The 27,487-nt window shown below is 40.7% G+C and overlaps 1 protein-coding gene across 2 annotated transcripts in view; it reads left to right on the plus strand.

The window, feature by feature from the left end:
• LOC140735622 (3-phosphoinositide-dependent protein kinase 1-like) overlaps nt 1-27,487 on the plus strand; it is an 84,200-nt gene that overhangs the window by 36,112 nt on the left and 20,601 nt on the right. For both annotated transcript variants that reach the window (XM_073060877.1, XM_073060878.1), the window contains 2 exons: nt 18,542-18,835; nt 26,557-26,599. In XM_073060877.1, the coding sequence (XP_072916978.1) occupies nt 18,542-18,835; nt 26,557-26,599 (337 nt within the window). The remainder of the gene's footprint in view (nt 1-18,541; nt 18,836-26,556; nt 26,600-27,487) is intronic.

Genomic DNA, 27,487 nt, shown 5'->3' on the forward strand with positions numbered 1-27,487 from the left:
GTTTTGAATGACCCTTTACACTTGTAAAATTCTCTGCTTAAGCTGTTTTTATTTTTATTGTGTAAACAAAGTCCTCAATAAGGAACTGGAACCTTGAACATGACTCACCAGGAAGGCAGAGAACTTGTGACTTCCGTGCTTGTGCAATGAGTATTGTATGCCACGATGAGTATCTGTATTCCTATGTGTTTTAAAAGCTTGTTTTCCTTTGAATTGACACATGACTGAGATTGTTATAGGAGAACATTAAACTTCATTAAGCTTATAATTTGGTATAATCAAGCCTCTTTCACTATCTGTCCTTCCCACAAGTTCTTGTTCTTCCAGTGCTGTTTCTTCAGCAATATTCATGAATGTAAATTAGTCATTCACATTTGGGGTGGGAAATAACTGTCAGGTCACCTTTTGCCCTCCTAGAGAATGCCAGCAGTCAGTGTTTGCAAGAAATTATTGGATGGGTCTCAACATCTCATTACTATTGCTAAACCCAGGACTGGCTGAACTACTTCCCCAATCAGTGGTACCAGGAATCAAAACTTTGTTTCTGATAATTATAGGCACTTTGGTAAATGTTTTCTAACTCTGTTCATCTTTCAGTGATGATTGAGGGCAGAAACTACAGTGTATGCTGCTTATAGGTCAGATGGTGGGATCATATTGGTTAGGATCAAATGTTTTACTCAAAGCTGAGAACTGTTTGTGTTGGAAATAAAATGCTTCTCATTTTGTACTGAGTAGTTTATTCATTGGTTAGAATGCAGACATAAAGGAAGGCTAGCATTTTTCACACATTTCTAATTGCCCAATGATGTTGGTGAGCTGCCTTCGTGAGCTGTTAGTCCTTCTGATGAAGATCTTTAGCGATCAGATTAGCTTGTCAGTACCAACACAAATGCAGCAATATACTAAATAAAGATTATCTCTACCACATGTACATTGAAGTTTACAGTGAAATGCTGTGTTTTCCATGCATGATAAGCACAGTCAGAGGTGGGCCGAGGCAGCCTACAACTGTCAAAATGTTTCTGATGCCAACGTAGCATGCCCACAACTTACTAACCCTAACTCGTCCATCTTTGTAATGTGGGAGGAAAATGGAGCACTGGAGGAAACCCATACAATCACGGGAAAAACGTACAAACCTACAGCGGCGACAGTTGAACCCTGATTTTACATCTAGTGCTGTAAAGTGTTCACTGCCTGCTACACTCTGGTGTAATTCTTGCCTAGTTTGTTATGCACGTTGGAATATGTATCAAAGCTTTGCTAGACCAATCTGAAACTAACCCCACTTTTTAGTATTTTGCTTGCACTGGGATAATAAACATCCTTTCTTCTGCAGTCATTGTAAAGAAAAGCTGATGGTAGAATTGGGATGTAACTGATGCAGGATTGGAGTTGACAGTAGAGCTGAGGCCTGTTTCCATGTGCTGTATTTCTGATTTCTTTCAGTAACTTTTTTTGATTGGAGAAGGTTAGAATTTAAGATTTCCTGTGTCACTGTAAAAATGGGAGAGCTTTGGATTTAACTTACTCAGGATTTCACCTTCAAGTTGCCTATGAATTTTAGAGTTTCTTTCCCCTACTATTTGAGGTTTTGACTGAGCTTGATTTTTTTTCGGGCTGCTTCAACCATTGTTCATATTGAAAGTTGTTCAAGTTATTCAGTTTCCCCAGGTATAATCAAGACCTCATTATTATTGTTGATTAAACCAATACCCAATGTAATAATTGTGCAGAAATGTTGAAGACTGTTCATAAACTTAAAACTCAAATCTTCTGATTTTTTTTAAAGCAATAGAAGTTATTAAGTTCTTGAACTTTCAGTTGAACGTGTCTCGATATATGTGCCTTGATATGAATTCAGGTTGGTAACATTCAATATCCTGTTACACTCAAGTTCATAGATGAAACAATCATTTTTGGAAAACCATAATTGTGATTCAATTTGTTGAATTCTGCTATAGTTTCTAGAACATTCTAGAATTAAATATAAGTGCATATTAATTAAAGCACATTTAAGTACAGTGCCTTTTAAGTACAACATTCTGGGGTGTTGATAGGATTGAATGCAGGGTATTGTTTCCACCACCTGGAAATTTAGAATTGGGAGTGGAAGGAGAGAGTTTGCATGTGGTATAATCCAGGGCAAGGTGTTGGACTGAGATGTAAATCTTTGCAATTTTATACTGCAGAGGTTGTGGGTACCCAGTTGCTGTGTAGATTTAAAGCTCAGATTTATAGATTTTTGGAAACTAAAAGCATCAGTGTTTGGGAATGGAGGATGAAAGTGAGCATCATTGATCATGATTTTTATTGAATGATGGGGCATTCTTAAAGGAACACAGAGCTTGTTGCTTTTGTTGTATGTTCTTAAATAACTACAAGTGAAGACATATACCTAAATTGGGGGGGGAGGTGCAGTGAGGAGAAGAAGGCAGGGGAACCATGGGTCAGGTGTTCAATACAAAATTAGATATCAAAATGAGTTTTAAAGGTTCAAGTGAAACTTCATCTTATTTCCTTTGTTACATTGTCCAATGGTATTGAGACCAATTGTAGAACAGAAAAGTAAGTGTTATTAAAGACTTCCAGCACCCAGGGCATGCACTTTTCTCAATGTTACCATCAGGTAGGAGATACAGAAACCTGAAGGCACACACTCAGCGATTCAGGAACAGCTTCTTCCCGTCTGCCATCGGATTCCTAAATGGACATTGAAGCTTTGGACAGCACCTCACTTTTAAAAATATACAGTATTTCTGTTTTTGCACATTTTTAATCTATTCAATATATAATTGATTTACTTATGTTTTATTTTATTTGTTATTATTTTTCTCTCTGCTAGATTATGTATTGCATTGAACTGCTGCTAAGTTAACAAATTTCACGTCACATGCCAGTGATAATAAACCTGATTCTGATTCTAAAATATAGCAGGCTTTGGAAAGTTAGGATGAAAACCTAATGCTGGAAATGGTCAGTTCAGGCACATCTGCAAAGAGAACAACTCAGATCATTTTACAGGTCAGTGACCTTCCCTCAGAACAGGTAAATATAAAGGGATGAAACTTGTTCTAAGTTGCTGAATAAAGTGAGTAATGAAGGATATTGAAAGAGTGGATGGAGACTAGGAGAGATTGAATAACACTTGCGGTTGTGTTGGCTGAAAGGGTAGTCAGGACATTTCCGGGAGGTATAAATAACAGATATAAAATCTGATGTATGAGAAATGAGTGTCTTGGGTAGATGAGGAGATGACTGTGTTGGAACAAACAAATAGAAATGACTGGAGTGGCTGGTTATCTGAAATTGTTGAAATCAGTAGCTGCTATGTGCCTGTCACAAGATGTCTAATGCATAGTTTAAAATTAATGCTTATCCCTTGCAGCAAAAAAAACCCAAGAAAAGTGGTCTAGCCACAGCCATCAAGAGAAATTAAAGATTGTATAGCTCTTCAATTGATCTAATATTGTGTTGCCCAAAAGAGTATCTTGGACTGGGAACATTACAGAAATCAATAGAGGAACATGACATTGCTAAGGGAAAAAGAAAATGGTATACACAACAACACACAGAGTCTCGGCCTAAAACGTCAATGTTTACTCCTTTCCATAGATACTGCCTGGCATGCTGAGTTCAATCAGCATTTTGTGTGTGTTGCTTAGATTTTCAGTATCTGCATATTTTCTCTTGTTTGTAATTGTATACATAATTAGTTTAACAAAAAAATGTAAAAGTAGAGGATCTCTTCTGGATATGTAAATTAGGTTAACTAAGTACTATCCTTTTTTGGTGTACACTCAATCATCAAAGAGTCAGACAATGACAGTCTCAGCAAGGGAGAGTCTTACTAACTACCCTTGATACTGAATGGCATTCCACCTAAGTCAGTTTCCTTGGGGACACATTTGACTAGAAACTGAACAGGAGCAGCTACGTACATACCAAAACTATGAGAGCATGTCAGAGGTTGTAAATCCAGAAAGGCTGACATACCATAATGAGTTCCCTGATCTTTCTGATGTTGAATGCAGGAATGTTGCTGTGGCACCGCTCAACCAGTCAACTCCACTTCACTTCTCTACACTACCTCGTTGCCATCTGAGGTTTTGCCAACAGCAGGCGTCATTGGCAATTTTGCACCGTGAGTGTGGTGAGAGTAGCACGGTGGGCTAACCGTGCATCATTGATGTGCGTCTGTGTCAGTGAAGATTTTTTAAACCAATCAGAACTGATAAGTTGAGGATCCAGTGGCAGAGGGAAGTACAGAGGTACAAATTTAAAAGCTTTTTGATTGTTACTGGTGGGATGATTCTGTTGAATACTGAGCTGTAATTGATGAACAGCAGCCTGATGTACAGTAGGTGTCTAGGCACTCCAAAGCTGAGTAGAGAGCAAGTGAGAATGTCTGCTGTAGACCTTTTGTGTGCTAGGGAAATTGCAATGGGTCCAGTTCCTTGCTCAGGATGGAGTTAATTCTAGCTATTGCCAACTTCTCAAAGCACATCATCACAGTAGATTAGGCAGATCAGCCACAGATTAGATGGAGCAGATCAGCTTTATCACTTTACTTATTGAGATACCGCACGGAATAAGCCCTATCAGCCCTTAGTCATTCCGCCCAGCAAACCCTGATTTAACCCTAGCCTAGTCACGGGACAATGTACAATAACCAGTTAGTCTACCAAACAGTAAATCTTTGAACTGTGGGAGGAAGCCCGTGCAGTCACGGGAAGAATGTGAAAACTCCTTACAGGCAGCGCCAGGAATTGAATTGCTGGTTGCCGGTACTGTAAAGCATTGTGCTGAACACTATGCAGTTGTGCCGCCCTTACCACTTGGACACTGGTATGTTTGCCCTTTTGAAGTAGGTGGTTAATTCTGACTGCAGCAAGAGATTGAAGATGTCCTTGAACATGCCAACCAGTTGATTGGCACATTTTTGGTACCCTGCCAAGTAAACCATCCCAAGACATCAAGCCACAATGGTTTACCCTCTTGGAGGGTGTTTTGCTGTTCTGATGTTAGCTTCAAAGACCTATCACAAGGTCACAGGATGCTATGAGGATTCAATGCTGGTCTCCCTTCCAAAGCATGTCTAAAAGGTTATTGGGGTCATTGGGGTGTGAAGCATTACTGCCCTTGTGCTTTTAGGTTTTGCCTTGGAGTTTGTGATGGCATGGAAACACTCCCACAACAGTTGTACATCCAATTGTGTCACTGATTTCATGTGAAATTGCCTTTTGCTGTCAAAGACTTTCTGCAGGTTGTAGTTGGACTTGTAGGGTTTTAGATTGCCAGTCTTCAATGCTGCAGGTCTAATCATCAGTAGACTATGGATCTCCTGGTTCATCCAGGATTTCTGATTGGGTATGTTTGGCCTGCTCTTGAAAGCACATATTCATCTACACGGGTCTCGTTGAAGTCAGTGACAGCTTGGTATATTCATTCATTCAGAAAGATGTGAATGAATCCAAATATGACCCAGTCCACCAGTCCAGTGCGGTCATGTGCTACTGCTCTACCTTTACCATCCCTTCGCAGTGCTCACCACTGGTGCTGTGGTCTATATATGCTGGGGTGATCGGACTTGCCAAAGTGGAGGTGTGAGATGGCATGGTAAGTGTTCTTGATGGAGGTGGCAGAGTAGTCAAGTGTTGGCCCCTCTGGTTCTGCAGGTGGTAATTTGATGATAGTTTCAGACTTCAAGCTAGCCTGGTTGAAGTCCACTGCAATGATTGGGAAGGCATCAGGGTGTATTGTCTCATGCCTGTTGATCGCAGTGCTAAGCTCCAGTGCCAGCTCAACATGTTGAGGTAATTGGAGCGTTGAGGCTAGTTGAGCAACAGAGGTAAAGAATGGGAGTCCTATCTTTGGTATGGCTGGATGGAGAAATGATAAGAACATGGGAGCAGGACATGAAGCATAGGTGCAGTTACCATACGAGAGAAGAAAAGAAACTTTTAAGTTGGGAAGTGATTTCTGTGGGACAAGAACATTGAGATGATTGTACTAGAGTATTATTCTTGAATCTCAGGGAGGAAAGAGAAATGAACAGTGTAGTTGAGGGTTGGATGTGACAGAAGGAAGAAATAAATTATATGTCGGGGGGGGAGGACTAGTAGAGTGTTCTTTGGGTCATACTCCATGGGGAGGTGTGAGGAGACATGGAGAGCTGGTGTATTTGAAGCCTCATGCAGAGCAGAGATTAGTTTGCTAAACAGCAGCACCACTCTTGTCAGCGGGTCTGCTGAGAATGTTGATCGTGCTCCTTGGTATGAAGTTCAAAGGATAGTAGGGTTATAGTTAGTGGATGGCAAAATTGAAGCAGTGTCATATAGGCAGTTTGTGATGAAGGATTGTTGTACCCTTGACTTATCAGAAATTCACTCTTTTGACAAAATCAAATATTTTGTCATAGAATTAAATTATTCCACAGAAAATGTTGAACAGTGTTTATATAAATGCATATTTACAGTCAATACATCAATCCTTTGTCACATTTGGAATAATTTCTTGTTTTCGAGTGGCATTAGGCTGCAAGTTCTGTGATGGTACAGTATGTCTCACTTCCAGAGAGTGCACCTGTCACATTGTGATGTTGGATTCATTGTCTGCAGAGCCCTCAACTCAAACTCCTTTGCATAAACTATAAAGGATTTCCAAACACAGGTACAATTATTATGAGCTAAAAGAAAATACCATCGAGTTGTAAGCAAGTGAGTCATCCACTACAGAAACCGAAGGTTGAGGAATGAATTCTAGTTCTTTCTGTCATGAAAAGTTTTTCCCAAGGTTCCCACTGAAGCTGGAAAGATGTTGATGGAGCTAAATTGAGGGTTGTGGGGAAGAGGGAGAAATGCCTGGTGAAGAGGAAGAAATGGGGTATGGTGCTTGGGTGCAAGAGATGGGTTTGGGGAAAAGGACAAATGGTTCTGGCTGTATCTTCAGTCCAGAATCAAGGTCACCCTGCCCTTGGTTAACAAGCTACCAGACGTAGATAATGCTTCGATACTTGGCCTTTCTTTTGTGGTACAATTTGAGTACTGGGTAGGATCCCCACCCCCATGCACCCTGAACACATGGCCAAGCACTCTTTATTAGGAACACCTACACACTAATGCAAATCGGGTATCCAGTGAAGTATACAATTGAATAGACTTAGCACCAATAAAAGGTCTGTAATATCCTGTCTCTACTGCACATCACAACCTTGCAACAATTTCTACAATCAAACCTTGTAAAACAGACCTTTTCCAAATTTTTGTCCTGCAGTGCTCCTTGAATGGCAGGAGACTACCTCAAACCTGTTATAAAATCATGGTCCACTGGGCTGTGCTTCTCTCTGCCCACTTGTATGTTTCAGTCAATTATAACAGGCATGTCAAAACTCTGGTGGGGTACCACCAATACCACTTCAACAAATCTTGCTGGTAGGAAGTATGAAACAGCATAATTGTCCCCTCCAGGTCCATGTTCTCCAGCATTGAGACACCAATTATGCTCATCTGACTTTGATACATGGGCCATGTTATTCATTTGTTAAATACTGAAATTGTCCCATAGCAGACTTTCTGTCAGAGAGGAAGTCATATAGTGTTCTCAAAACCTCCTTGAGAAAAATATAATACTGATTTCCCCATGGCCCTTGACTACTTAGAATGCAGAACCATATGTCAATGTGCTTGATAGTGTCAGGGCATGCAGATCTCCCATACTCTACATCCCACCAAGGAGCTCCTCCTTATGGAAGAGTCAGCAGCTCCATGTGAACTTCTACAAGTAACTCAATATCTACAGAGCTGGAATGGAATACTGAACCCTGTTAGTTATTTGTGTGAAAATGTGTTTAATTTAGCAATGAAAACTGAATGCATTGTCGCCATCTACAGAATTGCAAAATGCTTTCCTCTGGCAGAGGAATAGGAACGCTTCAACTGCCCCATATTTCATGGAAAGAAAACAGAAGTTAGAACAAGCTGGTTTTCATTGTAGCTAGAAGTAAAAACAACAATCTCCAATCTTGTTTTCTGATTCTATCCTCTGTGGAACAAAATCACAACGCAAGAAAATTTCTAACCTCTTTAGTGGAGTGCTGCAAAAATATTACCATCAGATAAAAGCTGCTTCTAAGCTTTGTGACACCATAATCAAACAAGCTGTTGTGCATTCATGGTAGTACTCTTACCTAGGTCAGAGTTGCAAGTCCAGTTCCAGAGAATTTCAGGCATATTGAGGGTGTACAGCATTATTCAGCTTATCTTCTAGCACTTGATTCATAGCTCTGTAGGTTATCCCTGCTCTATCCTTTATTATTAAAGGAAAACATTCCTGGGATGAGACCTTTGTAGGTTAAGGGAGAGAGAAAAGACTGAATCTATTCAATTTGGTGTTTAGAAAATGAGAGAAGATGAGAATGAAGCCTTTTATGTTCCTACAACCTAAATCTTTGTCTATGAATTACAAAGCCAAGTTTGTGTATCATCTGCACACTGCTTTATCCTACCTCCCTACTTTTAAGGTTAAGTTGGTACAGACATATTGGGCTGAAGGGTCTGTTGTGTTCAATGTTAACTCATTAAAATCTGCTACAGGAAACGAGAGACTGAGTACTGAACCCTATAGAACTAAAGCTGGTAGCAAGCACTCTGCTCGCAAGAACATCTGACACCTTCAATTTGTGACTTGCCACAGAGGCTCTTCAGGATCTAATTCACCATCTTTCCTGGGACTCCATGGGCTTTTATTTTGACTTCCCATCAGGGATCTTGTCAAAAATCCATATAGGCTAAACTAAACACACTACTATCATCAACCCTCTTTGTTACCTTCTCAAAAGCATTCATTTGCAATCTTCTCCAAAATCCTGCTGTCTGTGCTTTTCTACTGTTCTTCAGAATGGATTCCAACAGTTTTCCACCACTGAAGTTACGCTAACTGTTGTAATTACTGGTTTATCCCTTCACTTTTAAATAACAGTATATCAACTAATCCTCTGGCACTACTTTGAGGGGGGAATTGAAAAAATTCAAAGCTCTGCATTTCCTTCCTTTTTTAAAAATAAATGGGTTGGATGCATCATGCACCCTAATGATCTATTTACCTTCACAGATGCTAAGCCCTTTCTGTTTCATAGTGTTTATCCCATCTAATATTTCAATCTATTCCTTTGTAGTTATAACATCATACTGCCTTTTTGTGAGGAAGCCACAAAATGTTAAGAACCTTCCTTCCACTCTCCACCTCCATGAGGAAGTAACCATTTTGGTCTCAATTAAACCCTACTCTTTTGAAGAAAAGAGCATCTTTCCCTGGTATATAAGTTGACCCTTAACCAATGGCTCTGAAATATTCACTTTTATCACCTTTCATTCCATTTCCCCCCACCTCCCACCATTATCCCTGCATTTCACCAATATTTGCCTTGTGTTATATACTTGTGATTTTTCAGTATCTTGTTTGTTTAGTCTTTTGAGTTTGGACATGTTTTCTAGGATCTAAGTTATAATGCCCTAAGCTCAAATTTATACCTCCTTGGTGATGTGGCTGTCTCTCTTGGGCTATCTGGTTCTGATATAACCTGCAGCAAGCTAGAGGAACTCAAAAGCCCACTTTGTACATACACATACACTTATTTCATTGTAGGACTTTAAGACCTTTTAATGGACAAACACCTGCAACTGTGATGTGTATTGTGAGGATGAAAATTGAGCACAGCATCTGTAGACAATTGGGTGTGCAAAGTCAATTGTTCAGTCGCTGATTGTATCATACAGTATCAAAATTAAAAGATGCATTAATATTTTTTTAATATTGATTAGGTCCAAGATCTGGAAAAGGTCCACTTGTAATAATGTCCAGTGCTAAGTGAAGTGATACCGGGTCATTAAATTGCAGCATACCCAAAAGTCAGTAACTTTTTACCTTTTTTCATTTGGTGCAAGTTGCATTTATAATTATTCATGGTTAAGTACAAACAAATTTGCTAATTAAAATGTTCTTTATTGTGGAGGAAATAATTTTTTTACCTCTAATTAGCAGATAAGAAAAGGATATGAATTATTCATTTCATATATTCAGCCTCCAGCTGCTGTACCTGGATCATCTTTCTGTTTGTCAAGAAAGCTTATCCAGTAGCCTTTCAGGCAGCATTTTGTAGGGTGCAAGTGAGTTTTTCCAGCCACCAATCCAGTTTATTTTCCTGTTTGAAATTTGGGTGTGTAATACAGTTTCAAAATGTAGGTAAAGCCATGTACATGGCTGTGAATGAATTTGCCTCTTTTTAAAAAAAAAACTTGGTTCCTTCATCTTCGTCCTGACCCACAATTCTCAGCCTATTTACTTTTTCTCAGCACTGTTGATACTTTACAAATGAGACTTTTTGTGCTTTGGCTTGAAGCTGTTTTCTAGTGAGTATCTAAATTGATCACAAACATTCCAAATCCTGACATTTCTTTCCCTGTCTTTTGATTAGCAGCAAAGAACCTTCTATGAATTTTAGTAACAAATTTGCTTCCAAAATGTATCTGTTCAACATTCCTGAAAAACATATTTTAGTAATATCTACCAGAATTTTGGCAATGATAGAATGAGCTGGTTCACTTCCATAGGTAAGAATACCTTTGGCAGTTTGTATCAATTCAGGAATCAACAATGTGTGTAACTAAGCTGCCATTGGTTCTGCCATTGTTTTATTTGTCTTGTTCCCTGAATATTCTGTGTCTGAGGGCAATGTAGCAGGACACTGATGCACTATATTTTGTGGTGGCTTATTTGAGAGCTACTTGGATATGGAAGTCTTCCTTGAGAGATCATTTTGATTGTATTCTGATGTTGAATTTTTCATAAGAATCTAACATAGAAATACTGAGGTGGAGTTATTACCCTGAGAATTGCCTGCTGTACCATTTTGAGAAGAATGGCTGCAGTGGAAAGGTAACTTGCACTTTCCAAAATAATTGAAATGTTTAAAGTACTATTAATGTCCTTGAAACTATGAATTGTTTATAGTCTGTGTTTTACTGTTTGTAAATGTCTGATTCTTTTGACAGTTCCTCCAGCAGAATACTTGGCAGTAAAAATAAGTAAGATTACCATTCATTTGTTTTAACCCTTTGACCGCAGATAGATGTAAAGATTGGCATTTGTAAAAGTAGCAATGAAATTCTGTACTCATTAATTGTCTCTTTTCTAATTTGCCAAAAGATTTCCCTCCATTGCAAATTACAAAGTGACCAGTGAAATACTCTGAAAGTGTGGTCACTCACAATGTCAAGAGTAATTTACTCTGAAACTGTATTCATACTAAGGAATTGTACATTTCTAACAGTAATTTAGTGGGTATTGAAGCAACTCGGAAACTATGCTACATAAATAACACTTGCTGTCAGAGGAAGCAGTTTAAATCCTTGGTTTGTGGATTAACTAATTTCAAGCCTAAGATTAAGAATGGGCAGTGGCTGGATTCTGATCCATGTAGTGTAAAAACATTTGTCCTGGTTGAGAACATAGCAGTTTGATAGGTTCAGGTAAATCAGCCAGTGCCCAAAAAGAAGGTTTGGGCAATTGAGCATTGAACCTCCTCAGGTTATGGAATGATAACTTTGCAAGCAATTGACATTCTAGCAAAAGGAGTAAAAATAGATTGTTTTTGCTAAATATATGAAAACCTCCTTTCTCATCCCTAGAAATGCACTAATTGATTTTGCAGGGAAGTGTTTAATCAGAAACTAGCTCACACATGTCTTGGTGACTGTTATGATCCTTAAAGTAGCCTTTAAGCCCACCAACACCTTTATGGAGGATACAGCAGGATACAGGCCCTTCAGTCCATTGTGACGATCAGCCAGGCATTCGCATATATCCTACATTAATCTAATCAAGCTTCATACATTCCTCAACCCCTTTATCCCAGGAGTCCCCTAATGAACTGACTTTGCACTGCTCGCAATGTTATGTGAAACTACGTCTACTTAAAAAGTTAAATTTCCATAGCAGATTTGGTAATTTTGGGGTATTCAAAAGCAGTTAATCCATGTTGAGTATGTTTCAAAGTCTCAGCACCGTTGTCTAGCAGGGACACAGCAATCTCCCACATTGTAATGTGTTCATGCTGAGATACTCTGAGATATTTTTACAAGTGGTATATGTTGACTAGGATTCCCACATTAAACCTGCTGTTAAAAACTGCTATGGGATCTTTTGGTTTGCTCTTGAGAGCTGATAAACCTTGTCATCCAAACACTGACAGTGCAACACCTGACTGAATTGGTGTTGGTTGAGGCTCATGTATGGGTGTTTAAAACCCTCAGTGGAGTCAAGAATGCTATCTATTTAATAAACCATGGCTGACATCATATTAGTTGTAGGATACGGAGGATACATAAAGAGGAGAGCTTAAGTTATTAGTTTTAATGTTTCAGACAGTAACTTGCAAATGTTATGTCTCTGGAGTATGCCTTTTTTTTTATATAAAGATCTGACTTTATAATAGATGGGAAGAGTTAAACGCATCCTCCGTGTATTAAAACTATCAAGAAATAATGAAAATGGCAATGGGTGGAGGTTTCACTGTGGCATTCAACAAGATCTTATTTCTGTCGGAGTTGAAAGAATGAAAATGAGACTAGCATCCAGAGAGAAGTTTCAGTTCACACCCAGCCAAAAGTGGGTTGCAAGTTTCGGATTGTTTGAAATAGTTCTATAAGCCATTTCACACATTTTAATTCTATCGTTTAAAAAAAAGAGCCAAATACAGTATAGGAATGCTGTATGGCAAGAGAATTTGCACTTGCATAGCTCTTGACTTTGGCTCGGCTAAGCCTGCTTCATAACCAATTGAGTACTTTGTTTTTAGCTGTTCGGTCCTGTGACAGCCAGTTAGCGACCAGGAAGCCCTGTCTGGTAAATGACCAACTCCCTGGTCTGCAAAACAGGTTTGATGTGTGAGTAGTTCTATCGATGGCTTAGAGATGTGATGGCCATTAATGCCTGCTGCATTAATTTTTGAGATTTAATGAACTTTTAATGAATTTTAGGAAGAAACTTAACATTCAAATGGCTGTTTTAATCATAAAAGGACATTGCAGCTTTGTCTCTTATCATTCCTGTAGATAAGAGGAGACACTTTATTCACACTTAAAGATGGTCCTGTGGAGATAACACAGTGGACCTAAATTATTCATCTAGGTCAATCAAACAGAAATTGCGTGTACTTTAGTTGTAAATTTGTGTCTATAGGTTTTTTTAAACTAGGAGCTTGGTGAGAGCCCACCTAATGTTCTAATCAAAGAATGTTGAATTCTAGCTTTATGTAAAAAGTAGGTTTGAATGAGTAATCAGGATTGGAGAGGGCAGGGTGTTTTGTCTGAGTAGCTACCTACTCAGCTCTTTGGTCTTTATGGGATATTATTGGATTCCAGTAAGCTCTTGTTTACCTGTGAAACTCCTGGGAAAAGTGTTCATCCTGTGATGAGACACCAAATAAATTGAAAGTTCTTTAGATGGCAGATGGGATTTTCAAGTTGATTTGTGTACCATTCTAGGTCAATATTGGGAAGGAAATTGTCTTTCAGTTCCAAAACCTTGGATGATTCTAAAGGACTGTTCAGTTCCAGCTACCATGTTTCAGGGTGATTAGATTTTTTTTATACATGTTAGTTGTAATGTTTCCAGGGATATTGTAAATTAAAGTCTGCATTCTTAGGGGTTAGGGGATTGGTGCTAGTCTATCAGGGACTTCGAAGGTATGAACAAAGGGAACCATTTCCTGTTCTTATCAACCTCAGATTCACTAGTCTGTCAGTGTAAGAGATCTTAAAGTCCATATTCACCTCTACTACAGTGATGAGGCCACACTCCGGTTGGAGGGGCAACACCATGTATTCTGTCTGGGTAGCCTCCAACTTGATGTCACAGAAACATAGAAAACCTACAGCACAATACAGGCCTTTAGGCCCACAAAGCTGTGCCGAAAATGTACTTGCCTTAGAAATTACCTAAGGTTACCCATAGCCCTCTATTTTTCTAAGCTCCATATATCTATCCAGGAGTCTCTTAAAAGACCCTATCGTATCTGCCTCCACCACCGTCACTGGCAGCCCATTCCACACACTCATCACTCTGCATAAAATAAACATCCCTGACATCTCCTCTGAACCTGGCACCTTAAAACTGTGCCCTTTTGTGCTAGCCATTTCAGTCCTGGGAAAAAGCCTCCGATTATCCACATGATCGATGCCTGTCATCATCTTATACACCTCTATCAGGTCACCTCTCGTCCTCCATTGCTCCAAGGAGAAAAGGCCGAGTTCACTCAACCTATTCTGGTAAGGAATGAACTCCTGGTAATGCACCCTGCCGCCCCCCCCCCCCCCCACTACCACTCCACCACCATTCCCCATTTCCATTTCACCTCTCAGCTTATCTCCTTACCTGCCCATCTCCTCGCTCTTCTCCCGCTCTTTATCCCTTTCACTAATCGACTTCCCAGGTCTTTACTTCAGCCCTCCCTCTCTCCTGGTTTCACCTATCACCTACCACCATGTGCTTCTTCCTCTCCTCTTCCCACCTTCTTACTGACTTCTCGTCTCTTTTTCCCGTCCTGATGAAGGGTCACGGCCCAAAACATCAACTCTTTACTCTTTTTCCATAGATGCTGCCTGGCCTATTGAGTTCATTTAGCAGATTTTCTCTTAAGTTCTAGCTGGACCATTTAGGAGTGAAATGGTGAAGTATTTTAAACAGTTGCAGCAAAAAGGCATTGCACTGTTTGTGATCTGGCAGAAACACTTTGAGGAGTTGGGTTCCCTTCTATCCTTCTCCCAAGAATGATCTTTTAGAGCTGTTTCATGAAGTTAACTTGTCCAAACTGAAGAAGTACTTGTTAAACATACTGTTTTCAGTTGGTTAGCTCATCCTAATCAGAAAGCATGTTTCACTAGCTTCGATCTGTGTCTCGGGAAGAAACCTGTCAAGTTTCTGTGGCTTATTAAGATTTCTAAGACCAAACTATTTGTTTAAAACACATAGTGGGAAAGTACCCGATACTACTTTTGTTCACCAGAAAAATCCACTTTTCTTTCATAGTAAACAACTGGGCTGATCCAGGAAATGGTTTGTAAGTGTGTGGGTGTGAAATGCAGTCCATCTTCCTAGTCTGGAGAGCAGGGAAAGGAATTTGAGTTCTCTGAATGCTGCATGGCTTCTAGTTTCAAGCCCACTGCGTACTGATGACTAGAAAACTGCAGTCTTTTGACTTCTTGGCTTGTTGCCATTCGGATCCATTTCTCATAGCCCAGTGTGCAGTTCCTGAGAGGTATGACTGACCAGGTTTATCCTTGATTCAATGCAAGCTCTGACGAGTGAAAATGGATCAAAAGTACAAGAGCTCCTCCTGATGGCTGTGGTGCAGTGAAGTTGCTGTTCTGCAAATAATATTATAAACCTCTAGATATGAAAATTGTTTACTTGGTTGTTCTTTCTATGGTGATCAGAGCAGGAGTAAATAATAAAATTGGGATCATCTCCAATTTGGGGATTTGCGCCATTGATCTATGACAAAACAGCGTTACATCCCACTTAAGACCTATGGTCAGTCCAGTCTCCCTGGAGCTGTGTTATAACCAAATCATTAAAATATTCAATTCTGCATGCATTGTTCAGGGTGGAGAGCCTGAGTGAGTGGGTTGTGAGCCCGCAACCAAGGTTTAGCACCTTTTCCCTCATGAGGTCCTGGCTTCCTTCCTATCTTTCTTTTCGACACAGAGGTCGCCCTGCCCTGCCCATTTATCTCCTTCCTCGGCTCCGAACAGTCCTTCCAGGTGAGGTAACACTTCACCTGGGAATCTGCTGTGGTCATCTGTTGTCTGGTGCTCCTGATGTGGCGGCTTCTACATTGGTGAGACCCATCGTAAATTGGGAGACCACTTCGTCGAGCACTTCCTGAAGCAGAACTTTCCGGTGGCCCAACATTTTAATTCCAGTTCCCATTCCCGTGGAGATATGTCGGTCCATGGCCTCCTCTTGTGCCATGATGAATGAGCAGCACTTTATATTCTGTCTGTGTAGCCTCCAATCTATGGCACGAATATTGTTCGTTTTAAAACCGGAAGGAGAAATTCTCCCCCATCTCCTTCTATTCCCCACTCTGGCCTCTTACCTCTTCTCACCTGCCTATCACCTCCCCCAGGTGCCCCTCCTCCTCTTTCTCCTATTGTCCACTCACTTCAATCGGATTTCTTCTCTTCCCACCCACCTGGCTTACCCCATTACCTTCTAGCTATCCCCCCCATCTTTTTATTCTGGCCTCCTTCCCTTTTTCCAGTCCTGAAGGGTCTCCCCCCAGAATGTTGACTGTTTGTTCACTTTCTTGGATTCTGCATCAGCTGCTGTTCCTCCAGCATTGTGTATGGGTGAATAGCCAAAATCTTTCACATGTTAGGATTTTAAGGTGAGGGGAAAGAGTTTTAATAGAATCAAGAGAGGATTTAGATTCTAGTATTTGTTATAAGACCATAAGATTATATGAGCGGAATTAGGCCATTAGGCCCATTGAGTATGCTCCACCATTTCATCATGGACAATTGTTTTCCCCCTCAGCTCCAGTCTCCTGCCTTCTCCCCATAGCCTTCATACCCTGCCTGATTAAGAATCTACCAACTTCTGCCTTAAATATACCCACTAATGACCTGCAAAACCACCTGTGGCAACAAATTCCTTAGACTAATCACTCTCTGGCTAAAGAAATTCCTCATCTCCCTCCTTGAATGGATGTCCTTCTATTCTGATCTTAATCCCCACCATGGGAAACATCCTCTCCACATCCCTTCAAAATTTGATTTCAATGAGATCTGCTCCCTTATTCTTCTGAATGTCAGTGAGTACGGCCCAGAGCCATCAAATGCTCCTTGTGTGATCAGCCTTTCATTACTGAAATAATTTTTGTGCACCTCCTTTGAATCCCCTCCAATGGCAGCATATCCTTTCTTGGATAAGTAGCCCAAAACTGCCCACAGTACTCCCAAGTGAGGGCACACTATTGCCTTAAAGCCACATTATAACCTTGATTTTTTTTTTATTCTAGTCCTCTTGAAATGAATGCTAATGTTGTATTTGCCTTCCTCACCACCAACTCGACCTGCAATTAACCTTTAGGGAATCCTGCACGAGGACTCCAAAATCCTTCTGCACCGCAGATTTTTGAATTTTCCCTCCATTTAGAAAATAGTCAGTCCTTTTATTTATTCTATCAAAGTGCTTGACCATAGTCTTCCGGACTCTGTATTCCATCTGCCATTTCTTTGCCCATTCTCCTAATCCAAATCCTGTAACCCCTTTGTTTTCTTAACACTACCTGCTCCCATCTTTTTATCGTCTGCAAACCTTGCCATAAAGCCATCAATTCTGTCATCCAAATCATTGATATGTAACATAAAAAGAAGCAATCCCAACAGAGACTCTTGTGGAACTCCACTTGTCACTGGCAGCCAACCAGAAAAGGCTCCTTCATTCCCACTCTTTGCCTCCTGCCAATCAGCCAGTGCTCAATCCATGCCAGTATCTTTCCTGTAATACCACAGGCTCTTACTGTGATAAGAAACCTTGGGTTCTCAGAAGGCCTCAACACATCGTCAACCAATTCGCCTTTTGTTTAGAACACTTCCAGAGGAGGTGGTGAAATTGGATACAATCATTGCATTTGAGGGACATTTTGAGCGGTACTTGGGTAGGCAAGGCATTGCAGAACATCGACTTGATGTGAACAAATAGGATTAGAGTCAGTGGGCAAAAGGAAGGTTAATGTTCGGTAGGTGTTGGGTGTTGTATATATGAGTCTATAGCTTTGACTACAACTCTTCCCAAATGAAGGATGAAATTTTTATGTTGGGTGATTCAGGATTTTAATAATGTGATGTGCCTATTGTTGAATCTTGAGCAAAGTAGTGAAATAGAGGATGAGAGTACAGTGATTCCAACCCAATTTATTGCCAACCTCTGCAGGAGAAAGTAACAGTTAAAACACTTTCCTGAAAGCTGCTGTTCCCTTTCCCATCACAAAGACTGAACTTCCCTTTATCCTTTGTCTGACAGCACCTCCCTCCCTGGGCTTATGAGTCATATTTGCAGTTAGGGGGTCATGTTCCCGTTGAATCATCGAAGCTTACAACTTAGGAGGAGGCCTTTCAGGATTCTGTACTAATGGAACAATAAAGCTCTCCAAAGTATTCCTGTCTTCGAGCTATAGGACCACAGTCCTGCAGGCCACGATACTTCAATTGCACATCCAAGTACTGCCTCATGTTAGTGGGAAATCAAGTGCTCAGGGATTTATGGTAACTTTCCTCTTTTGTTCTAAAATTGCCTGTGTCAGAGAATATTTAATGACTGGTTGTACAGTGTTGTCTCATTTTGTTTGGATTGCATGTGAATGCACACAGTGTATGCACTTGTCTTGATTAATTTCTCCATGACCTGAATTTTACTGACTGTGTTATGACTTTGTTAATGAACCCGTTTTCCTGTCTGCTTTGTTTTTCAGTATGATGTTCCCATTCAGTCCAGTGTAGTCCTTTGCTCTTGCCCATCTCCATCCATGGTAAGGAATCAGTCAGACTCCAGCGTGCGACCAACGATCTCTGGTGCCTCCATGGACAGCAGTGCAGGCGACACTGGCCCAGTGATGGGCTCTTTACCACAGCGAACAGGGCAACGGCAGCAACCTGTAGTGCAGACGCAGCGGCAGCAGTCAGCTGGCCATGCTCAGCAACCACGCAAAAAGCGACCTGAAGATTTCAAGTTTGGCAAGATTCTTGGCGAGGGATCATTCTCAACAGTATGTATTTATACTTGGATTTGTAGATTGCTTTTCCTTTTTTAAAAAAAAATATGGACATTGCCTTCTTGGTTGTACAAAGAGTTGTCTTCATTCTCATCTATGGTGAACTTACTTTTGGATTGGTCCACGTTAAGGGTGTTCCGTGTCCAATTGCTTGTGTGCATGGCATATTCCTGGTAATTTGTATGAGTTGTGTTGTGAGTGGCAGATGCACTGTACTGGTGTGCCTCGTCCAAGGATTTAGATTGGGTCAGTTTAAGATGCACCAATTCTAACCTGAGGCAAGAGATCTTGAATTCAAACCTTGTGCTAGGAATTGACCTGATTCAGCCTGGTGTTGAGACTTAGCTATATTAACACAGTATTTAACATTGTAATAAAGGACAGTCTTTCTGATCCTTATATCATCTCATCTTTGTAGAGAATTCCACTTAATCTTATTCTGTCATTTTCACCATAATCCTGGAACTTCTTGCCTTCAAATATTTACCCAATTTTCTTTCAAAAGCTGGAATTTAATCTGCACCCAGTACATTTTAGTTGGTATATTCCAGGTTGGAGCCATCCTCTCATCACCCCTGGAATTTTTGCTATTCACTTCAATTCCATATCCCTTAAATTCTTTGGCTGAAAAGCATTTTCCTCTATTTGCCCAATGTAATCCATCACAATTTTGACAACTATTACTCGTCTCAGTATTGTATTTTACAAAGCAATCAATCCCGACTTCTCCACTTTTGTCCTTGCAACTAATGTTCCTCATCTTTGCAACCTTAAGTCCTGTAGAGGACTTTCATATCCTTTCTAAAGTGCGGAAGGTGGTAACTGGGATTAGGAGACAGTGTCGATTGTGTCTAATTCTGGATATGAAATATCAATATTTATAGATCTTCAACAAGCACATCTTGTATCCTGACTCTCGTTATGAAACCCAGGGTCCCATATTTCATTAACTGATTCCTTAATGTGCTAGCAGCTTCTGTGATTTTATGTATGCAGAAGCACAAGTCTGGTCATCCTAATCATTATCTATTGGCTCTTCAAAAGTCTGTCCAAAAAATTCTGACAAAATTTTCTTCTATTTAATAAAGCCTTGTGGCTGTTAGCATTTCTAACTTCAAGGTTAATTAAATTGTTTTACTGATCATTTTTTCACCAATGATAAATCAAGGTGTTTTTTGAGTATCCACCATTTTCAATGAGCACTTGTGTCATTCTTGAGTCTTTTGGTATCATTCTTGTATTCAAGGAGTAGTACAAGTTTATAGCTACCCCCTCTGCAATTCCCACCCTCACTTTACTGGATACTTCCCATCCAGATTGGGTGATTTTAAGCACGGTTAGCTTTTCTACAACTTTCTTCCCCATCCATCTTTATCCCATCAAGTAGTTTGATATATCAAATAGACTTTCTCAGCATAATTTTTCTTGGAAAACGTGCAGAATATTTGTGGGGATTCCAACCAATCCTTCTGCCTTTGTAAGAAAAAAAATGTATATTTTTTAAAAATCCAGTTAAGAGTTAGTAAGCTAGCTTCAGAGACACCTTGGTTTCCTGCAGGTTCTATAACCAATTAGGAAGGCAGATATTGGCTTTTATCACAAGAGGATTTGAGTAAGAGTGTAAAGATGTTGGACACCAGGCTCGTCTCACCAGGGCCTTATAATTGGAGTCAGTGTCTTGGGAAAAATATACTTGGAATAGAAAGATTGCAGTGAAAGTTGACCATATTGATTCTAGGAATGGTGTATATAGTGTATGAGGTGAGATTCAGTAGACTCAGGAGTTTGAAGGAGAAGTGACTTTGTTGAAACATAGAATATTTTTGCAGTACTTGATGGCTTGGATGATTCTTATCAGTGGGTTGTGTAGATCTAAGAGTTATATGGCAGAGATGAGAAAAATTTAGAGCTGTAAATCTTCGGAGTTCTTACCATATGGAGCCATGACAGCTCAGTGACTGTGTATGCTGAGCGTGCATCAATCATTAGGAAGTGGCATTAGTACAGAAAAGTAGCATTGAGGTAAAAAAATTGTTTTCATTGAAAGGCAGAGCAGGTATGAGGTAATAAATGGCTTACTCTGCTTCAAGCTGTACTTTGTTATTGCATACCAGTCATTTTTTGGGTCCCTAATGTAGCTTAGCATTCCCTTTTCCCAGGCACTTAAACTTATATGCATGCAAAAGCTTCGTATTCAATTTTATTTTAGTTCTTAGTCTCTTACTATGTACTTTTCCCCTTGCTTTTTGGCATTAATATGAACATTAGTCTTTTCCAACAGTACCAGACATGTACAAATCCCTGGTTAATTTTATTTGGTGGAGCTTTACGATATTTCTCCTGTGCTCATCAGAACAACTGGATTCTTTCCAAGGAAACCATTTGGTCAGAATTGTGTAATCTGTCTGACCCTTTGGAATTCCGACTGCAGATTTCAGATTGATTCCTGACACTTTGGACATGTGCTACTCTTGGAGATGATGGATTTGGAGAAACCTGTGGCAGTCCAAAAGATGAGGCATATTCTGAAGGTGGTAATACTTTGTACCCTTGGGGTGGCCGAATCCAGTGCTTGATAGAGCCCTTCCTGCAGTTTGGCAGGGCTATTAATTGATCAGTCATTCTGGGAGCTGGTAGAGGGGCCGAGTATTTTGAATGTGCCTCCTAATAACATTCTCCTCACGATGAGGGCTACAAACTAGAAAAGCCATTGGAGCCAGTAAATTGCAACAATGCTTCTGCATGTATATGGGATTCATGCAGCCAGACAATGCTGCAGCCCAGGAGGAAGAGGCAAATAAATAAAAGTGCAGATGATGCAATGTGGAACATAAGCAGAAAATGCCAGGCAGACTGAACTAGTAAAGCAGCATCTGTGGAAAGAAGCCAGTTACCATTTTACGACAGCAGACCTTGGAACTGGGGAGGAAGGAATGGGAGTCGGCAAGCAGCTCAGATAAGCCTGCCCCAATCATTCAGGGTAATACGCTGGCTTCAGCTCCTCTTGTGCCAGTTGCCCATAACCCTTAATTCCTGGCTCTTTCAAATATTTATCGCTACCTTAAGTAATCCCGGGCATTCAGCTTCCCTAAGGTCTGAGGATGGTTCCCTGTACCTGTCCCTAAATGTCTCTTTCTACAAATGTTGCTTTGCTGGCTGAGTGTTAAGTATTTTCTGTTTTTGTTCCTTTATTGGAATTGAATGCTGTTTTGCTGTTGGCGGATTTGAATTACCTGCATGTTTTCCCTCAGTGTTCATGTCCTCAAGATAACCCTTCGCTTTTGGAGAACATTTTTCTTTTGACATGCTTCAGGTTACAGAAGTGAATTAAAACATTTGCAATTATTATGGGTCTCATTTGCCTCCACAAACAAGTCAGTGACTATCACCTACACACAATTGACTTTGAAAGCTGTGAATCATTCACTTCCTTTCACCATCAGTAACCAGGTCCCTTCTAAAAGAGCAATGTTTGTGAAGCTTTAATCATTTCCTATACTATATTAGAATTGTTTACTTCTGCCAGTAAACCTTTGTTTGAGAATTGTACACAACCTTTTATTAATGGAACTGTGTAGCACAAATTCCTGTTATGAGGATTTTTAATTGGTTCATGTGTTTAGGATAGCTTTTCTTTATTGTAAATTAATATACAAATGCTCCCTGATGTACAAACTCCTGCCCCTATGAAAAGCTTGACTGATGTATTCCTGAACGTCTGCCATTTGGAAGTGTGGGTGTTCATGATGTTTTGGTACTTAGCAATTTAAAAGCAAATGGATTATGAAGTCTGAGCTGTGCCAGATACTCTTTAGAAAAGCTTTAAGTGAGGACACAATTGTGAATAAAAGTAAGAGGCCACATGCACTGAAGATAGATCTGTATTAGCAGGCAACGTGGCTACAAGTCAGTGACCCTGGACAGCATGGCAGAAGCTGACCCAAGAGCAGTTCAGTATTCTGGATAGTGTTATTAGGTCTGAGCGCGCAAGATAGTATAATGAACTTGGGCTTTGAGGGAACAGATCAGTGGTCAAGGGCCCAGAGGCGGGCTGACTGTTTGAGTGGGATCAGTGAGAAAAGAGCTTGCTTTGCTGTTTTTTAATTGCTGCTTGTGTTGTGCAGAACATTGTGGGCGTACTTTGTTGGTGCCGGAATCTGTGGCAACGCTTGCAGATTGTCCCCGGCACTACTTTAGGCTGTTTGTTGTTTCAGTGTGTGTTTTATTGTACATATGATAAATCTGACTCAGCGATAGCAGGCAAGGAAGCTGGGTCAGTGGCAATGGACATTGATGAAAAGAACATGTTCCCATTTATGGGTGGGTTTCAAAATGGCACTTTTTGTGCTACTCTTGGTCAAGTTTGTCAGTGAAATCCCAAGTATCAGTCTTTTCTCTGTCCCTGCTTACTAAATGTAATAAAATGCACTCGTCTTTTCTATTTCCCTTATGAGACTGACCTTTCATTTCTCTTCTTTATTCTGGACTCGCCACACCAGGGGAAGCATCTTCTCCTCTTTTTCCCTGGTGAGCTCTTTTAATATCCCAGCACATTCTTCTCAACCCTTTACTATCAGCCCAGCCCTGGCAGACCAGTGGTGCCATGGGTACAGCTGCTCTACCACAACTTCAGCAACCTGGATTGGATTTTGACCTCTGTATGTGGAGTTGGCTCATTTCCCCTGAGATTGTTTCACTTCTGTCTCCACCTCCCCTCCATGCTCTGCTTTCCTCCCCTATCCCAAAAGCTTGCAGATGAGTAAGTTAGCTGCTGTAAGTGTTTGGATGAGGGACAGAATTTATGGAGAGGGACAGAATTTATGGAGAGTCGATGATGTGGGGAGAATAGAATGGCATTAGTGTAAATGGGTTTAATGGTTGGCATGGATTCAGTGGCTGAATTCTCTAACTAAATTGGGAATTGGCGTCACTCTCACTGCATTTGTTTAGGTATTTATGACTTCAGGTGCAAAGAGAAAATAATAAACGGGGTGGTATGAATAGTGGTTTAATGTTGCCTTTGAGGATAGTCAGTAATGATGAAGATAAAGTTCATGTTTTAAGTTTAGTTAGATGTGCATTATCTTCACTGTAGTCAGGTCCTTTAGATCAGGGGTCACCAACCTTTTTTGCACCGTGGACCGGTTTAATATTGACAATATTCTTGCAGATCGGCCAACTGGATGGGAGGTGTGTTAATCACGATCAGAATATGATAAGTCAACCATAAGTCACTTATAAGTGGTTAATATACACAATTTCGTTTCTAAAAGGGTTTATCTAATGAATTTAATATTAAACACAAAGCACATATTTTCCCACATGAATATAGTGATAAGTCAATTATAAGTCACTTTCAAGTCAATAGCATCATAACATTTTAAGCATGTTTGAATATTAAACACACAGCACATATTCCTCGTATGAACATATAAAATCATTGCAACACACCAATATTGCTGAATCACTGGGAGCCCTGGGCTTGTTTCCCTGCAACAAGATACTCGAAGGGGGTTCCTTATGTCCAGTCTATTCCGCAATTTAGTTTTTGTTGCATTCATTGCAGAAAACCCTGCTTCGCAGAGAGATGATTTTGGAAATGGAAGCAACATTTTCAGTGCTTTCGTGGCTATCTCAGGATATTCAACCTTGACTTTGATCCAGAATGCCAGCAGAGATGTTATGTCAAACATACTTTTCAGCCCACTGTCATTTGCAAGCTCGGAGTTGATCTTCCTGCACTGACATGGATGATTCACCAGGGACATTTGCAAATGGGTCACGGACCCGTTCCTTTGCATGTCTTGGGTCATTTGCGGTTGGGAAGTACCGCTCGAATTCTGTCAACAGCGAAGATAGGTGATCGCGCACCAGCTGTGAGAAGGACAGTGCAGCCTCAGTCTCTCCGAAAGTCCCAGCTAATGTTGGGAACATGTCAAATATGCCCCTGTCCACGCACCGTCCCCACAGTTCCAGTTTGGCTTTGAAAGCAGACACTTTATCTGCCAACTTGAAGACAGTTGTCATTCTCCCCTGAAGTGACAAATTGAGTTCATTGAGCAGGTTGAAGATGTCACACAGATAATCGAGTTTTGCTATCCACTCCTTGTCACTGAAGTGTGCTGCCAGTGGTGACCTTTTCCCTGAAAGAAATCTCTGTAGCGGCTCTCTTAACTCAAACCCTGGCCAGGGCTCTCCCCCTTGATAGCCCCCTGACCTCAGTGTGTAAGAGAACGTGTTTGTGTTCTGCATCCATTTCCTCGCAAAGCTGCTCAAACAGACGTGAGTTAAGGGCTTTTGCTTTGATGTGATTGATAACTTCAACAACGTCCCTTAATATGCTGTTAAGATCAGGTGACATTTTTCGGCTAGCCAGCATTTCCTTGTGTATGACACAGTGTGTAGACTGGCATTCAGGAGCCACTTCTTTGACTCGGGTAGTGAAACCAGACAGCCGTCCATCATAGCTGCAGTCCCGTCTGTGCATATTCCAACACAGAATGACCAGTCCATTTTGCCTGACATGTAGTCATTCAAAGGCTTGAATAGTTCTGCCCCAGTTCAGCGGCAGTGCACTCAACATATCCTCGTGCACATCGTCTTGAAATATATATCACATAAACCAGCAGTATTGCCTTGTTGTCGACATCGATAGACTCGTCGACCTGGATAGCATACCATGGTGACTCGTTAAGCCATTCCAACAGTTGTACTTCGATGTCCTCCGCTATGTCATCGATTCTTCTTGAAACTGTGGTAACTGAAAGAGAAACCTGTGCCATCTTGTTAGTTCCAGTTCACGGCACATGTCCTTGGCAGCAGGCAGAATCAATTCTTCACCAACAGTGAAAGGCTTCTTAGCCTTAGCAATACGGCTGGCCACTAAGTACGACGCTCTCAGAGCAGCAGCATTTGTGGAGGTGGTGGCTCTCAGCACTTGCTTCTGTCCCGCTTGCTCACGTTTTTTCCACTCAAACAACCCAATGGGTTTGTCTTTAAGTGCCGGGTGCTTGGACTCAAGGTGCTGAAGCAGTTTTGAGGGCTTCATTGCCTCATTAGACAGCTTGTCTCCACGTATCACACACAGGGGGCTTGGAGCATGCGAGTCACCGGTTGCGTGAAAGCCATATTTTATGTACGACTTCTTGTATTTTCTGTTGAAGGAAGCTTTTTGTTTTGCAGTCTCGGCCTCAGCTGTCTCTGCGTTGTCATCATTGTTAGGCCTTTTATGTTCCCTACCACCTCTTCCAAAGAAACTCTCAAGTGACGTTTGGTTTTTACTCATCGAGTAGTTGTAGGTTAATAACCGACTGATGACCTCGTGTGGGTAATGACCTTGCGAGCGTTCAAGTTCAACAGTGGGCGTGACAGGGAATGAGGAAAAGTGCAGCTGACTCATATCGTTTCATATCGTCAAATCATATTGTTTCCTTGCGGCCCGGTACTGGTCTGCAGCCCAGTGGTTGGAGACTGCTTTAGATTGCATGCAGGATACATTTTGGCATTGCACAGCTGATAGCTGTAGGTTATTGTGGTGTGGCATGCCCAGCTGAAACAGGGGTCTGCAGTCTTAGAATTGCAGAAGTATAGTCATGGTTGAGTGACGTTAGAAGAATTTGAGTTTGGTAAGATGTGCTTTGGTTATAAGTGATGGATGCGAGTGTAACTGAGTTTGTTCTGGAGGGTAGCTGACTGCTTTGTTTGTTTCTCCGCAGGTTGTGTTGGCCCGCGAACAGACAACTGGTAAAGAATATGCTAGTAAGTAAAAACTAATGGACTTTCCTTCTAATTCAGTTGATAGTTTTGAGTTGTTAATTCCACCATGGCTCACATTTAATTTTACCAAGATAACTAGAAACAACTGTTAGCATTTGACTCCCAATTGCTGTACAGGCTTTAGAAACAAGGGATGATAGGACTTAGGTTTGATCACATTCCTGAGTGGTGGGTTCTGGAATGGCTCTACCCTTCCTCAGGCCAAGATCACTTACCCGCCATGTGTTAGCCAAACTCTGGAACAAGTTATTGAATGTGAAAGGCAGTCCCTGCTACATTTGCAAACCTCACAGCAGATATGTGTCAAAAATAGAAGGAAATATTTGAATTTCTTTGTTTTTATTGCCAAGCTGATTGGAAACTTGTTCCATTTCCCCCACCCCACCCCGTTTGTGGTTCTGAACATGAGACTAAATGGAATTAGTCTCATGTCACAGTTGAGTCAGCCTGTTAGGTAACTGACCTCAAGATAACTATGAATGCTTGCTAGATGGAATCAGTCTGATGCAAGTATTAAATGAGCTGATTTTTTTTTTACCCAAGCACAAAGATCCTTTCCCTAGACACTGAAGCTGAAGAATAGATTCGTTTTTTGTTTCTAAACTTAAGTTAAAGCAAATTATAAAATATTTCATAGTATAACAGAAGGCCAGTTAATAAAATGTGTTTGATAATCTATCAGTTCCAAGATAAGAACATCACGAGACTGAATATCATTAAAAGGGCAGATGCTTACGAATGTGGTTGAATAACAGAAAATAGTGTGAAACGCAGTTTTGTTTCTGCACTGGGGAGAAGTATACAATGGGATTTTTCCTGGGGTTTAGCACTATGACCACTGCTTTACTGAATAATCAATCTTTTGGACTG

The sequence above is a fragment of the Hemitrygon akajei genome, chromosome 11, assembly GCF_048418815.1.
Source record: "Hemitrygon akajei chromosome 11, sHemAka1.3, whole genome shotgun sequence".
Taxonomy (NCBI): Eukaryota; Metazoa; Chordata; class Chondrichthyes; order Myliobatiformes; family Dasyatidae; genus Hemitrygon; species Hemitrygon akajei.